The sequence below is a fragment of the Myotis daubentonii genome, chromosome 8 (assembly GCF_963259705.1).
Source record: "Myotis daubentonii chromosome 8, mMyoDau2.1, whole genome shotgun sequence".
Classification (NCBI taxonomy): Eukaryota; Metazoa; Chordata; class Mammalia; order Chiroptera; family Vespertilionidae; genus Myotis; species Myotis daubentonii.
Genome location: NC_081847.1, coordinates 50,235,582 through 50,252,218, shown reverse-complemented (window position 1 = coordinate 50,252,218; position 16,637 = coordinate 50,235,582). Strand labels below are relative to the sequence as shown.

General features: G+C 42.2%; 1 protein-coding gene across 5 annotated transcripts in view; it reads left to right on the top strand.

Annotated features, from left to right (window-relative positions):
* Positions 1-16,637, top strand: part of RTTN (rotatin) — a 113,520-nt gene that overhangs the window by 32,179 nt on the left and 64,704 nt on the right. For 4 of the 5 annotated variants that reach the window (XR_009454118.1, XM_059706353.1, XM_059706355.1 and 1 more), the window contains 8 exons: positions 1,087-1,203; positions 1,959-2,098; positions 5,863-6,034; positions 7,480-7,579; positions 9,821-9,909; positions 10,303-10,420; positions 11,525-11,621; positions 12,253-12,321. Coding sequence is in view for 4 of the 5 variants with exons in the window: in XM_059706353.1 (XP_059562336.1) it covers positions 1,087-1,203; positions 1,959-2,098; positions 5,863-6,034; positions 7,480-7,579; positions 9,821-9,909; positions 10,303-10,420; positions 11,525-11,621; positions 12,253-12,321 (902 nt within the window). In the remaining variant the exon portion in view is untranslated. Of the gene's footprint in view, positions 1-1,086; positions 1,204-1,958; positions 2,099-5,862; positions 6,035-7,479; positions 7,580-9,820; positions 9,910-10,302; positions 10,421-11,524; positions 11,622-12,252; positions 12,322-16,637 lie in introns of those variants that run through there. The other variant, XM_059706356.1, reaches the window with a different exon arrangement.

The window sequence follows — 16,637 nt, the reverse complement described above, 5'->3', positions numbered from 1 at the left end:
GACCAGCTGCCTCCTACACACTCCCCACTGGGGATGTGCCCGCAACCAAGGTACATGCCCTTGACCGGAATCGAACCTGGGACCTTTCAGTCCCCAGGCCGACGCTCTATCCACTGAGCCAAACCGGTTTTGGCTTTACTTGCGTTTTTTATCTAAGATGTAGAGAACCAAACAGTCCTTATAGTAAGCAGGTTATTTCACTGAGGCACATTTTTGTTTAGTGGAAGAATATACCCTAACTAGAGGCCCAGTGCACGAAATTTGTACCCATGGGGAGGGGGGGAAAGGGTGTCCCTCAGCCAGCTTGCGCTCTCTCGCAGTCTGGGACCCCTTGGGGGATGTCTGCCTGCCGGCTTAGGCCCTCTCCCCGTGGGGAGTGGGCCTAAGCCGGCAGGCAGACATCCCTCTCACAGTCTGGGACCCCTCGCTCCTTACCACTTGGCTTGCTGCTCCTTAGCGCTGCTGCGGAGGCGGAGAGGTTCCTGCTGTACTCGCCAGCTGTGAGCCCGGCTTCTGGCTGAGTGGCACTCCCCCTGTGGGAGCGCACTGACCACCAGGGGGCAGCTCCTGTGTTGAGCATCTGCCCCCTGGTGGTCAGTGCACATCATTGCGACCGGTCGTTCTGGTCGTCGTTGTAAGGTTCGGTTAGGCTTTTATTATATAGATGGTAAAAGGATATCATTAGGGGAAGACTGGTGGGGAGCAGAGTGTAAGATGATGTTTCAGAAATAGGAACATTTGAAGGATGAGATGTTACTTATTGTACCTTTCTAGATTTAATCATGTGTTCCAGGTGTGTCCGGCAACTCAGGGACCACCTCATTTTTTTTTTTTTTTTTTTTTTTTTTGCAGCTGATCGATGTTTCTCTCTCACTGATTATTATTATTATTTTTTTTTAGTGCTTAAAGTATTACAAAGAGTATTACATATGTGTCCTTTTTTTTTTCCCCCCCGCCCTTGACAATCCCCTGGCTTCCCCTACCCCCCAGTGTCTTATGTCCATTGGTTATGCTTATATGCATGCATACAAGTCCTTCGGGGGACCACCTCATTTTGCCGGATGTCTTGTCTGTGTTACTGGGCAGGTGAATGCTGCAGCCAAGGCCATCCTGCTGTACCTGCTGCAGGGACAATTGATGATGACAGCGCTGACCTGGAACAGGTTTATCGAGTCTCTGTGTCCTGTCATCCCAGTGCTGCAGGTATGACATGTGGCCTCCCTTTCTGATCCGTGGAAGCATGAATAGGAAGGGGTTTCTGGCAGAGGTGTTTATCTGTGCATGTGGGCGGGAGGTTCAGAGTGAGGTGCGGGCACTTAGCAGGACGTGAGGAATAGAATCAGCCTTATGTGAAGGCTTTTCGGCCAAGCTAACAGTGCCTTTAAGTAGACTTTCCATAACTAAACTTGCTTCATGAATGATTTCTATGCATACACTAGTATGTAACTAGAGTTTTCCTTTGGTTAGTCAACTCTTGGAAACAGCATTTTTAGCAGTCCTTGTGGGCGTTAAAGGAGTGAGGGAAGTCCAGGTCCCTGACCCTCTCAGAGAAGGTAGAGGTGGGCGGTGCCCTCATAGGAACTAGCTTGTAGAGCAGGAGCTGTGAGGCTCATGTGGTTCGGTTCCACGCAGGTGTGTCTGCCATACTCCACCTCTGTCCTGTGGAGACAGGTCTGAAGACCCGGGGCCTCATCTACTAGAGTCCCAGAAAACAGGAAAGCTGGCAGGTGTCCTGAGGATTGGCATATTTTCCTGAAGTTCTTCAGTACTATTTTTAAATACAGTTGTAGGTAGGCTTCTTACCGCTTGTAGGTTATTTTGAAAAGTGACTTTGTAGCTAAATTAGGAGATATTTTTGAGTTGCCTGACAGGTCAATGTAGTTCTTATTTTTAAGTTAAAAAATTAAGCAATATATATAAAATCAAACAATAATTTCTTTTTTACTGAAACCTGTTAGGGCTATGCTGACCCCGAAGACCCTCTGGGGAACTGTATCCTCCTCCTAAGCAAGGCGAGTTCTGAGGGAGGCGAGGAGGTCCTCCCTTGCACCACCCGGCTCAAGTCCATTCTGAGGCTCTTGCTCGTGAAGAAGCCATCGTAAGTGCATCGGAGGCTTTTGAGTGTGAAAGATGAATGGGGACATTCTTAGAAAGTATAGTGCAGTCATTACATCAGTCTGGGACAGAATAGAATGCGGAAGGTAAAGGAAAGTGGTTCTTTTATTAGACAGAGGGAACCAATGGGTGAAGCTATAAGCAGATGCAGGTATTTTGGGTGCTTTCCTGAAACATACCATCGATTCCCAGTGCAGTGGTTGGACCTGCATCTGGTGTAGCTGCTGCCCTCGGTGCTGTTCATAGTGCTGTGCGCAGGTAGGAGCCATGCAAATCAATAGATTGCAGAAGGTACAGAGCATCTCGTCTGCCCTCTTTAGAAACGGTTAGCCTAGAGCAGCTGTGGGCAAACTACGGCCCGCGGGCCGCTTGAAATGAATAAAACTAAAAAAAAAAGACCGTACCCTTTTATGTAATGATGTGTACTTTGAATTTATATTAGTTCACACAAACACTCCATCCATGCTTTTGTTCCGGCCCTCCGGTCCAGTTTAAGAACCATTGTGGCCCTCGAGTCAAAAAGTTTGCCCACCCCTGGCCTAGAGTGATCCTTTTCTAAACATCTTTTCTGAAAATTAAGGGTTTCACAAAGATGTAGTAGACCAGCTGCCTTATGTACTAGAGTGTGCAGGTGGTTTAACCCTTCGCGGTCGTTTGTCTACTCTCAGCCACCAAAGCTTTTTTACCGTTCCGGTCGTATGTCTGCTCTCAGCCACCACAGCAAGGAACCGTGCGAATCTTAACTCTGTCCATTCATGTATCAGTTCATAATTTCTCTGAAAGCTCTTAAGTGTCTAAGCGACCTTGTCACGAACCAAAACATTGCCCCGACAAATCGGAGATATCGAAACTCAATATAAATAAACGTGGTCGTTCCACACTTGCCATGCAAAACACCGTGGCGAGTCAGTCGCCTTTTGAGAGTGAAGAAATCGACAAGGTTCGGAGATACTTCGCAGAATTTCAAATAAAGCTTTACAAATTATGTTTAACTGTAATAGGCATTCTCGCTTGTTAAGATATTTCAAAATAATACTCCAAAATGGCAAAAAGAAAGTTACCGAAAGAAGTGTACTGTGAATCTGAAAGTAACGATGAAGAGTTTTATTTTGGCACCTTGAATACTGACTCTGACGTAGAAAGTGATAACGTTTGTATTGATTCTACTAGTAGTGACATAGTTCCAAAAAAGAATTAATAAATCTTGTTTATCCTTCATAATCTTGCATGTTATGTATCACTGCTCTTTCAATGGAAATTAATTCCGACCAGTACGACACCCATGTCCAAATTTAATACGACCGCAAAGGGTTAATCTTGCCTGGCTTGTCCTCTGACATCAGTGTCAGTATTCTTTTAACTCAAAGAAAAGCAGAAGTGTGTGGTTGCTCCCTCTCTGTCAATGCAACATGCGTGTTCTCTGGTGCTCCCTTAGGTAACTGGTTAGATTTTCCCTCATTGAGAAGAGACAGAAGTGTAGTCAGAGGGATAAGCAGTGATGAGGAAAAAGAGTGGATTGAAGAGCTGGGAGGAACAAACATGTTCTTTTGACAGTGGACAATTCTGTTCTCCCCAACCTCACACCACAATAAAACAGCCGCTTATTTATAAGCAGATGATCAGACTGAAAATAAGAAAGTAGGTGGAAATAAAATATGAAGAAAATGGAAGGAGGAAAATTAAAAGGAGAGATTATAAAAATCTCAGTGTAGTGTAGAGAGTAAAGTCAGGGGTGATGCAGCGCAGATGGAGTTAAAGTGTCCGTGCTCCTTGGGGTGGGGGATTGGCTTCCACATGTTCATTCATGTGCTGGTGTAGCATGATCCCTCCGCCGAAACGGTCACTGAACACAAGAAGTTTATTTCCTGTTCACCCTTGGGGGCCCAGGGTCTCCTGGTAAACAGACATTCGTAGCAGGCAGGGCACTCCAGGGACTTAGAGATCCCCTCCCAGGAGTGGAGGGCAAGGCCGGACCTCTCTTTGGGTAAGGTCCTACTACACAGAACTTAAGGCAGTTTGGAGTCCATATTTGCTTTCATTATTTGATTCATTTTACCACAACCCACCAAACCATAAATTCCATTAGGCAGGAACCCTGTACATTGGCTAATCTTTACACTATCAGCACTTCATGGAGTACCTGGAACATAAATGTGCTCTAAGTCAGTGGTTCTCAACCTTCTGGCCCTTTAAATACAGTTCCTCGTGTTGTGACCCAACCATAAAATTATTTTCGTTGCTACTTCATACTGTAATGTTGCTACTGTTATGAATCATAATGTAAATATCTGATATGCAGGATGGTCTTAGGCGACCGCTATGAAAGGGTCATTCGACCGCCAAAGGGGTCGCGACCCACAGGTTGAGAACCGCTGCTCTAAATGTATTCATTGAAGGAAATAGTGTAGAGGAATGAATAACCGGATTCTGGTGTCCCAGGCTAAACCCCAAACGATGCTACTTTTGTAGACCAGAGGAGGAGTTGCATAAATGCATGCTTCACACATCCCACTCTCACTTTCTTACTGTGGTGGTGGCTGTCCATAACTGACAGCACTGGACTGGAATGAAAGGAGCAGGGGAAAAGCATTACGTAGGTGTCTTGCTGTTCTTAGCTTTCAGGAGGTTACAACAAATGGAAGAGGGAGAGTTTGCCTGATTCCCACACCAACTTGGAGTAAATATTAGTCTCTAGAGATGATTTTTATGATTTTAAATTCCTGGTTAGAATTGGGAAGCACTTACTGAGCATCACCCATGTGGCTGGGAACTGAGGTTGGCTGTCGGAACCCAGCAGTACACAACACAGACAGCCCCTTTCTGAAGTGGGCATGGAATTGAGAAGAGAGGTCTGATCAATTATACTTTATTAATTGTAAAAACCGTAGACCAGTGTTATGATAGGGCACTTCAGGGTGTCAGGACACAGCAAGGTGACACAGCCCATGGCTGTGGTAAGGAGGCCTCTCTGAGTATGCAGGTTTTAATTGTCTTATAAGTAGTACTTGGATTATTGCTTAAAATGTGCCCAGTTCCCATGTAGTTCAACAGCCTGTCAGGTGTGATAGTTAACTGGTTGTCAAACTCTCCCAACTCCATGCCCTTTGCCATGTGATGGTTTTCTGTTTTTCCATTCCACTGTCCAGTAGCATGCAGTAAGTAATCTGTTCTTAAAATCTCAATGGACTCAACAGACCTTATTCCTAATCCATTCCAGATAAAACAGAATTATGAAGGGAATCAAAGTATGTTCATATTTGAGGGGAATCTGTTTGATCCCTAATATAAGATTTTTATACATTGCTGTGATACTAGGTATTAGTTTGATACCCCCCTGGAGGTCCGATCTAACATTAATTCTGCTCATGGATCATTTTGGTGATTGAGAACGATCACTGGACTTGGAGTCAGAATTTAGATTTAATTTGACTTAGTGAAGTTGAATGTGATGTTGACTGAAGTACACAGTCTTAGTGAGTCTGTTTCTCCATTTGTAATTACTGATTATTTTTTAATGCTGATGTTTATTAATAAAAGTAAAATTGAAAGAATGATTGTAGTTATACACTAAATATTTTAATTGAAAAAGTAAAATGTTATTAGTAATAGCACTATAAGCATGGCTAATTACTGTGTTGATATATAATAATGTGTTGTGACTGTAGACCTCTGTACTTTGTATACATCTGCATGTTACAGAAGGTTTGCAGATTGCAGAAGGTTGCCTCATATACTGTGTTTCCACAGGGTCCGTTCACTAGCATTGAAGCTGTTAGTCTGTCATCTTACCAGGGAGGAGGGGGCTGAGAGAAAGCGCCCTGCAATGGATGCCAGAGTTCTCGCCAGAGCTACTAACTTATTTATCGTGAAAAAACCTATTGAACTCAAATTGGATGACAGGAAAGAGCTGATTATTAAGGTGACTTTTGAGTTTATTACTATGTGGTTGTTTGATACGGAACAGATTAATTTCTTGAGTGTCTACCAAATGCCAGGTACTGTGTCCCTTTTCATTTAGTACATACACCACAAATGCAGTGAATTTGAATAGTGTTTTAAGTACAACATAAGGCTAATTTAGTGGAAAGAAATTTTGTGATGACTCTTAAGACCATATGTCACTGACATAAAGCTATTTAGAATTCTTGTTCTCATGTTGGAAATTGTCTACAATAGCTTAGAAGGAAAAAGTTCCTATAATAAAATTTTAAGCCTCTTCAGTGTAAGAGGAAAAAATAATATAGAGGTAAAGGCAGTTTCTCTTTTCAGTGTAGAGCAGCCCCCTAAGCCTGTGGTAGTACTGTAGATCCACGTGGAATAGAATTGAGGCAGGATAGTAAGAAGCTAGGAAAATTCCTTGGCAAGTGAAATGGGGAAACAGACAGACAGCTGATTCAAATTGGCCCCGCCCAGCACCCTGACTTACCCACCTCCTCCCTCCCCTGCCCCCCCCCCCGCGTCCCCCCCCACACACAGTCACTTCCTCAAGCATTAAGACCTCAGGACAATGAGTTTCTGATTGGCATCAAATAATCTTAGGAACAAAGCCCTGGGTCTGTTAACCACAGAGACAGTCTTAAAATGGGAAACACGTTCATTGTTCTTTCAACTTGAGTGTTTGGATTCGTATGACAGCCATGGCAAGAGGATTGGAGAAACTTCCCTGGCCATGCACCAGGTCCTGTTGGGGATTCCCTGAGTCCTAAGCACTGGTGGTCCCTCCTGTGTCCTCAGTGTGATGGGGAGGAAGGCCAGGAGTGGCCATTCTAGAACTGTCTTGTGAGTACTTAGGGCCAGCAGATAGTGGGTGGGAGAAAAGAGGAGTGTTGTCTTTGTTCTTCTCTTCTCTTCTTCTGAGTTTTGTGAGCTCAGACCCTGTCTTAGCATGAATGTCAGTCACGGTCTGGTATTGGGGTGGCTTTGTTGGAGTTCTGGGCAGCAAGTCCCATAGGGCTGCCTTCTTTGTGGTCTCTAAGCGGGAGGAAAGGGACAGGGCCAAGGGAATTGCAGCTGTGGGCTTCTGGAGCAACAGAAGTCCTGAGTCACGAGTCTGGACTGCTCATCTCAGGGTTGCCTGCTCCTACCTGCAGGGATGTTTTCCCTGAAATTCTTTAGGCAGCTAGTGGTCAGGAATGACTTCCTAGCAAAAATATACATTAAGTGGCTCATTGACAGGATGGCTCTTTGTTTGAGGTCCTAAGTTCCTCCCTGACCTAGCACATTATTGTTGCATATTGACATGTAAATATGCCATTTATTTAAGTAAGTTGACTTTTTGAGCTTTTGTTCTTATGGTATGAACTATAAAATTTTCTTGGAGAATTGGAAGTAGATAAAAAAGATTTTTTTTCTTTTGGTTTGCAGTTGGAGACTGTTGAAAAGGTATATGAAATCTTTATTTCAGATGACATTGACCTTGTTTTGAGAAAGTCAGCTGCAGAACAGCTTGCTGTGATCATGCAAGGTAATACCTTTGGTTGCTGTGTTGGGTTGGCAGACATTGGTTGCTGCTGGGCCTGGTCTGTTCTTTTTATAGCCCTTGAGTTAAGAATGGTTTTTACATATTTAAAGAGTTGTTTAAAAAAAAGTGTAGGACACACTATATGTGGCTAGTAAAGCTCCACTTATTACCATCTAGCTCTTTATAAAAGTAGTTTGTTGACTCTGCTCTGCATTATCTTTTTTTTTATTTTTTTTTACGCATTCTTTTTTTTTTTTTTTAAAAATATATTTTATTGATTTTTTACAGAGAGGAAGGGAGAGAGACAGAGAGTCAGAAACATCGATGAGAGAGAAACATCGATCAGCCGCCTCCTGCACATCCCCCATTGGGGATGTGCCCGCAACCCAGGTACATGCCCTTGACCGGAATCGAACCTGGGACCTTTCAGTCCGCAGGCCGACGCTCTATCCACTGAGCCAAACCAGTTTCAGCTCTGCATTATCTTTATTTTACCTGTAGAATGTCACTTGATGGAATTACCTTCTAAGATATTGATCTAATTTCAACAGTAAATTGCATGTTTCTTTCTCAGTTTACCTAGTATATGGTAATTTTATTTTGTTCCATCTTTCTTAGAGAAATCAATCAAATAGTACTTTGTGGGAGGGTAAAATAATAATGTCCCGTAGCTGTATTTTCTTTAAAGGCTTATTTAAAAAAAAAAAAAACTTGTAAAATATACAGTTAACTTTATAGTGTTGTTAGTCTATTCTTTGGATTCGTTTTTTTTCTTTTTCCCAATATGTGACATCTGTAACTTATCTTTAATAGTTGAGAGAAATGATAACTTTGTACTTACATGAAAAGGTTTTTACTGAGTGGGAAGATGGGGCATGGTTAATATTTCTATCCTGGCACTAGTGGGAACTGGGTGAGAGGAATTTGAAAAAGCATACACAGCCTGTCTGTGGCTTTAATAGCGGTAACACAGACTCTAGAAAATAAGTCCCTACAAATGTGGGGAACCTGGACAAAAACGATTCAAAAACTTGTAGAAAGTGTTCTTTTAGTATTATTAACATTTCAAAAATATAATTTTGATATGTACTGTGTTGGGGGGGCAGTGGAAACTACTTTTTCAAAAAGTGGCAGCTAAAGGTAGTTGGAGTGAAAGCTACTAGTCCAGTATGAATATGTATATTTATTTCTCAGTGTATGTATTCATTGAAACTATAGGAGAACAAATTAAAAATTTGCAAATTGTTAAATACTTGTAACTAATCTATAAGCAAGTAGATTTTTGGAGCCAGTAATATTTCGTGTGTGTCTGTGTGTGTGTTTGTGTCTGTGTGTGTGTCTTAGTCTGTTCAGGCTGCTATACTAGGATACCATAGACCAGATGACTAAAAACAACAGACATTTGATTCTCACAGTAGTTCTGGAGTCTGGGAGTCCAAGGTCAAGGAGCCAGCAGATCTGTGTTGGGTGAGGGCATGCTCCCTGGTTCATAGACAGCCTTCTCCCGTGAACTCACCTGCAGAAGGGGTGAGGGAGCTCTCTGAGGTCTCTTTTCTCAGGGCACTACTCCCACTCTTGAGGGCTCCACCTTCACGACCTAATCTCCCAAAGGCCCCACCTCTTAATACCATCACATTGGAGATTAAGTTTCTACATATGAATTTTTGGGGGACATAAATATTGAGTCCATAGTAGTGCACACATGTATATACTTATTAAAAAGTAGTTCATATTCTTTGGTAATATGCAGTGTATGTTATAATCCCTTTTATATTTGCTATTAACCATTTGAGGTTAGAGATCTTATTAATAGAAAAGTGATCATGTTGTAAGCCATATTTATACATTAATTTGTGAAGAATTCTAAACATTTTGAGTTAATGGACTTAGAGAAGGGAAGAGTTGTCAATGCAACAATATAAAGACAATAATTTGTCATGTGCAAATACAAGGATTCATTTGTATGCATAAAATTCTAGTACTTTTCAGAGTCTGAACTAGTTAATTCAATTATTCTTTTCTAACAGGTTTATTTTTTACAGTTCAGGAGTCAGATCTGCTTGTTACTTAATAGTTTTAAAATTGTTCAGAGGTATATTAAATAAAAAACTTAAAGTTTTATCTTCTAATTTTAATACCAGGTGTCAATATTTTTAATAGTTTGCAAGTTATGTGGATATCTGTTCTGTGTTATTAAAACTACAGAAAATGTTCTTTAACTTTTAGTACTTTTTTTGTCTACAGATATTAAAATGCATGCTGTGGTGAAAAAGTTGTGCTTAATTGACAAGATAATTGAGTATTTAAATGAATGTGTGGGTGAGGATGGTGAGGTAAGACTACTGCACATGTAGACATATTTTTACAGATTGGTATTTTTATTAATCAGATCTTAAAGTGAATTCAGCTGAATTTGCATAAGTCCTTGGAGTTTAAGTCCTAACACCCATTACCTTGTTCATTTGTTTATGTCTAAGAGTGGGACCTCTGTAAAGAAAAACTAGTCTTAAAATTTCTATATGATGTATAAGCCTGAGTATATACAAAGCTTATTTTCAGTGGAAAATAATTCTTAATATTTGTTTGCATTTTTGTTTCACACAATTTTGATAAAGCATACAATTTAGAACGAGATAATAATAAGACTATAAGATAATACTAGAGACTGTTTTAGCTCACCTTAGAATTAATGCACATAGAGTAACTGTGTGTTTCCTTCTGGCCAGTTGATAGAATGTCTGATCCAGCCCAGCCTCACGCTCCTGAGGAAGGTTCTCTGTGCGGACCCAGGCGCCCGTGTTTCCCTCGCACAGCAGGCTTCTCTGCTGACCCTGCTGTTCAGAGGTAAATGGGACACGTTCTGCTAATGGTGAAATCAGTGTTAAGCTTTAAGTGATATTGTTTAACTGTAGGAAGCATTTACTTTCCATTTAACTTACAGAATAGCAAACTTTTTAAATCACTAAAACCCATTGCAATAGAAAGTGTTCAGTACTTTTGTGGAATCTTCCTGGGAACCCTGTTACTGTGTAGACCTTGGAGCTGGGAGAGGTTGACGCCTTCAATTGTTCTGTGCCCGTTGATGGAGCTGTCCTTTGGAGCTCAGACAGTACTTGTTGTCTGTAAAGAGAGAGAGCTGTGGCTGCAGTCACTACTGCCTTCTTTGCAGCATCTGCTTCCTTAGCCTTGTTTGTTTATGCCTTCACATCCTGAACCTTTGGTGTGATATCTGATTATGTCGTTAAATTGGCATTAAGGGTGGCTTGTAATGGTCAAGACATACATATTAAAACAAAACTAGCACAAATACAACATTTTAAAGTCAAAAGTCCAAGTTCTATGATTATATGTTTATAGGAAAGGGCAGATATTGAGATCTTTCAATGAGCAACTTTATCCAAACCTTTAGACTTGGCAAACCTTCTTAGACCCTGGATCAGTTTGCTTCTGATGAACTGAAAGTGGCCTTTGCCCAGTGAGGGGGTATGGTTCTTGCACCAGCAGTGTCTGTGTCCTCTGGGAGTTACAGGCTCCTCCCACACCTACCAAGCAGACACTGTTGTCACAGCCTCTTCAGTGGTTCTCAACCTTCTGGCCCTTTAAATACAGTTCCTCATGTTGTGACCCAACCATAAAATTATTTTCGTTGCTACTTCATAACTGTAATGTTGCTACTGTTATGAATCATAATGTAGATATCTGATATGCAGGATGGTCTTAGGCAACTCCTATGAAAGGGTCATTCGACCGCCAAAGGGGTTGCGACCCATAGGTTGAGAACCGCTGACACACGGCATATTAGAGGGTCACTGTGTTAGTAATGTCAGCTAATCTGTCAACATTGCCTTTCTCTGAGAATGGCATCTCTTTCCTTCCAGTTAAGATATTTTAAATTTGAAGTTCATCCTTTCTAATATTTTATAACATTATGCTTCTTTTATTTCTCAGTTTCCTTGATATTTCATGAAGATTGTACTGTGGTGACTGAAGTTGGAGCATTATTTTGTCTCCTATTATTTGATGAAGTATCAAGAATGGATATGTGGTGAGTGCTAAGACTTAGAAAGTTTTTTTACTCACAATTATTTATCTAAGGTTTCTGATGCAATCTTATAGCAACACATAGACATTTGTAACTTATGAAGCTTATGCTATCCATGGTAGGTATACCTCGGATGATTTTGGGTTTGAGTAAACAGTATTAAAAAACCCATTGGTTCAAAAAGTCACCCTGAATTTTTATTTTTGAACATTATGAACTACAAAATTTTAAATTACTGCAGTAATTTTTGTTAGTGATACATTTTTTCAGTACTCTGAATTTTGCATGCTTTTCTTTAATATTTTATTGTTTTAAAACCTTTGGGAAGATGTTTAGGATGATAATATGTTTACCACTGAGCTTGAGCAGGGTCAGCAGGAGAGGGTACCAGACCCATCTGCCAGTCCAGCACCTGCATGGTATGAATCATTTATCATATGGACTTCTAAAGAAAAGCAGAATTTACTCTTCCTAAGCAAATCCAGGAAAGTAGCAAATTTCTTAAAACTACACTAAATGATAGAACCAGTTGCACCTAGTGAGTTAAGTTTCAGGGCAGTGAGACAAGCTGTATTGTTTGACAAAGCTGTCGTCCACTCATCTGTTTCCTTCTTGTGTTTTCTTTACAAACCAGGTCTGTTATTCCTCCCAGTCAACCTGCTTCGCCATCAGACTTCAGTTTGCCGGTTTCCATTTTTAGAAGGTGACATATTTCTTTCTTTGTTGTTCTTGAAGGAGAACTGTTGTTACAGAAATGGACATCAGAATCTGTCAGTCTGTCACAGTTTTCACCTCGCATTTAAACCATGTGACTTACAGTGTTTGAGTGTTCCCTTCGCTGTGTGCTTGGAGAGGTCAGTGAATGTATCTTTGCAGATGTTTCTACAGAAAAGTTGGAAGAACTAGACAGTGAACACTGGCATAACTTCCAGCCTAGATTTAGCAGTTGTTAACTCATGGGCCTCTTCTCTCTTACTCTCTCTCATATATTTATTTATATGCAATTTTTTTCCTCCTAACCCAGGGGTGGCCAAACTTTTTGACTCGAGGGCCACAATGGGTTCTTAAACTGGACCCGAGGGCCGGAACAAAAGCATGGATGGAGTGTTTGTGTGAACTAATATAAATTCAAAGTAAACATCATTACATAAAAGGGTATGGTCTTTTTTTTTTTTTTTAGTTTTATTCATTTCAAACGGGCTGAATCCGGCCCGCGGGCCGTAGTTTGCCCACGGCTGTCCTAACCCATTTGAAAATAATCTTCATACATACTTTTATTTTCCTCCTAATTATTCTAGCATGTACCTCCTTAAATCTTAAATTAAGGACATTTTCCTACATAACCACAAGTATATAAATTATGAGTATTGTTGATAATTTTTTCCAAATACGCCATGTAACTACCATGCAGATAAGATAAGGAACATTGCCAGCAATCTAGGAAACCCCTTTATGCTCCTTCATTACTTTCCACCACCCACACAGGTAATTCTATCTTAATTTCTGTCACTATATGTTATTTTTGCTGGTTTTGCACTTTATAAATAGGGTATATTCTTGTGTTCAGCTTCTTTTGCTCCACGTGGAAAGATTTGCCTGTCGGTCATTTCCATTGCTCTGTAGGGTTCAGTGTAAGAATGTGCAGCAATGAACTTGTAATTCTGTCACCAGTGGGCATGTGCTTTGAGCACACATGGGTCAGAGGGTATTTATGTTTAGTAGATGCTTTCAGACAGTATTCCATGTGGCTGTAGTAGTTTCCGTTCTCAGCAGCAGTGTGAGTGCCAGCTGCTCCACACTCTCACCAGCGTTGGTATTTGCATCACCTACTTTTTTTTTCTTTGTGTAAGAATGTTCATAACAACCCTAGTCAGTTTGGCTCAGTGGGTAGGGCACTGGCCTATAGACTGAAGAGTCCCAAGCTCGATTCTGGTCAGGGCACATGCCCAGGTTGCGGGCTCGATCCACAGTAGGGCGGGTGCAGGAGGCAGCCCATCAATGATTCTCTCTCATCATTGATATTTCTATCTCTCTCCCTCTCTTTCCTCTCTGAAATCAATACAAATATATTTTAAAAAAGACTGTTCATAACAGCTTTGCTGATAGTAGCCAAAAGCAAGAAACATTCCACATATCTAACAATAGGAAGAATTGATAAGTGACTGTGCTACATTGATACAATTGTACACAATCTGTGGAAACTATTCTTCACACAACAACGTGAGTCTCATAGACCTAATGTTGAGTGAAAGAAACCACAAAAGGGCATATATTATAGATTCCATTTACTTAAAGTTCTTCAACAGGTAAAGTTGACCTATGGTGAGAGAAGTTAGAACAGTAGTTACCTCTTGGAAGAGGGTAAGGAGAGTAGTTAATTTACAAGAAAAGGAGAAAAATAAACTTTTTGAGATGATGGATATGTTCTGTATTTATTCTGGGTGGTCGTTACACATCCTATCTAATAAAAGAGAAAAATGGTAATTGGCGTACGACGATACCCTTTTCATTGGCTACTCAGGGCTATATGCAAATTAACTGCCAACTATGATTGGCAGTTAACTGCCAACTATGATTGGCAGTTAACTGACAACTAAGATTGGCAGTTAACTGCCAACAAGATGGTGGCTAATTTGCATATGTAGGCACAATGCAGGGAGGCGAAAGGGAAAGCAGGAAGAAGCCCCCTGCCACTGACAGTGATCGGAAACCCAGGGGGGAGCTAAGAGCTGGGGGGCAGGGCAAAGGCGGCCCTGGGGCCGCCTTTGCCCTGCCCCCCAGCCATGATCGGAAAATCAGGCGCCTTTTCTGCCCTGGCCAGTGATAGCAGGAAGTAGGGGTGGAGCCAGCGATGGGAGCTGGGCAGGGTTGAAGCTGGCAGTCCCGGGAGCTAGGGGTCCCTTGCCTGGGCCTAAAGCGGAGCCCACGATCGTGGGGCCGCTGCAGCTGCGGGTCCCCGCTGCCCGGGCCGGACACCTAGGACAGAGGCGTTAGGCCTGGTCAGGGGCGGAGCCTGCAACCGCGGGGAGCTGGGGGTCCCCTGCCCAGGCCAGACACCTCTGCCGGAGGCCTCAGGCCTGGTCAAGGGGCTGATCCGGTGATTGGTGATCGGAGGGTGATGAGGGTCAACTCCTCTGGCCGAGGCATCAGGCCTGGGCGGGGGCCGGAGCCGGGGATTGGGGGGATATGATGGTCCCCTTGCCCAGGCCTGAAGCCTGGGTCAGAGGCATCAGGCTTGGGCCGGGGCTGGAGCCAGCGATCAGAGGGAGATGGGGGTCCCCTGCCCAGGCATGATTCCTGGGCCAGAGGCCTCAGGCCTGGGCGGGGGCCAGAGCCAGTGATCGGGGGGAGATGGGGGTCCCCTGTCCAAGCCTGACACCTCTGGCGGAGGCGTCAGGCCTGGGCAACGGGCCGATCAGGCGATTGGAGGGTGATGGGGGTCTATGCCTCTGGCGGAGGCGTCATGCCTGGGCAAGGGGCCGATCCTGCGATTGGAGGGTGATGGGGGTCAACGCCTGAGGGCTCCCAGTATGTGAGAGGGGGCAGGCTGGGCTGAGGGACACTCCCCTCCCCACACACACCCAGTGCACGAATTTCGTGCACCGGGCCCCTAGTAAATACATATAAAAAAATCCATCGGGCTGTATACTTAAAATTGTGTATTTTAGAGGTAAGTAAATTGTATCTTAACAAAGCTTATTAATTTTAAAATACCATTTCATAGCTTGGTAGATATATTACATGTAGTCTAATTTTCACTGTCGTATAATACTCTGTTGTTAGACTCTAGTACAGTTTGTTCCTTTTCCTGTCAGAGAGTATTTGGGTTGATCCTGTGTTTTTGCTGCAGTATACACTCCTCTAAACAGTATTGTATATGTCTCCTGATATATTTGTGCTAGAATTCCTCTTGGACACATTCTTAGTAGTAAAATGTCTTGATTGTATACATAACCCACTCTTCATGGTCTTCGGGTTTGGCTAAATAATAAAATACACAACTACAGTAGGTCATCCTTAGAATGAGATGACATGTGTGGTGCTGGGAGCTGTCTTGGCATGGAAGCCCCGTGTCCCACTAGAAAAGATGATCTCTGGTCAGTGTGCCCAGGCCTGCTCTCCAGGTCCCCACAGCATGTCACTGAGCTACAGCACTCGGGCGCTCAGAACTGTGGCTTCCAGCTATCCCACATCTCCCAGTACCGATGCAGGGAGTCATCCTCACTCTCTGCAGAGCAACTTAGTAAGATTGTTGACATTCTACATCTTTTTGGTTGTCTGCTTGTCAGGAGCCAGAGAGTTTGCTTAAGGCCATATTTGTCCACAGGGAAAAAAAAGGGCTTTGTTATTCCTTTACTCATAGTAACGTTATTTTTAAAATCATTGCCCATCTGGTAGATGTGTAGTGGTTTCTAAAACTGGTCATGATGTAGTACCCTTTGCTTTTTATCATTTTCTTCCTTCTACCTTCCTTAGGTTTAATTTGCAGTTCATGTTCTAACTATTAAAGGATTGTCCTTTGATTGATAGCCTCACCTCTTTTCCTTTAGTACCAGTCCTATCAAGTAGACTCCTGTTCTGGGTCCTTTCCACTTAGCCCCATGAGTCTTTATTACTTTCTTCTTTCTGGCACAAAGAGATGTCCCAGGTTCACCTTTGATTTCCCTGTCTCAGTCCTAGCATTAGCCATTTCCACTTTTGTGGAAAATTCCAATTTTTAAAAAGCATTATTTCTATTTAAATTATCAATCTTATTTCTATATAGAGAACTCTACCTTAGCCTCTTTTATTGAGATGAATGAAATGAAAAAGCACACAAAATTTCCCTGTAGAAATCTTACCTGATTGTATTTATCTAACATTAGTCATAAATACATGAATTAGGGATTTGGGATATGTTTTATTAGCAAAATTATTCTTTAACATTTGAACGTGCTAGGCATTGCTGTCCTGTTAAACATGGTCAATTAGCATTGATTGGTTTAAGAGATGTATATGGCTGTGAATCTGTTTTTAGAT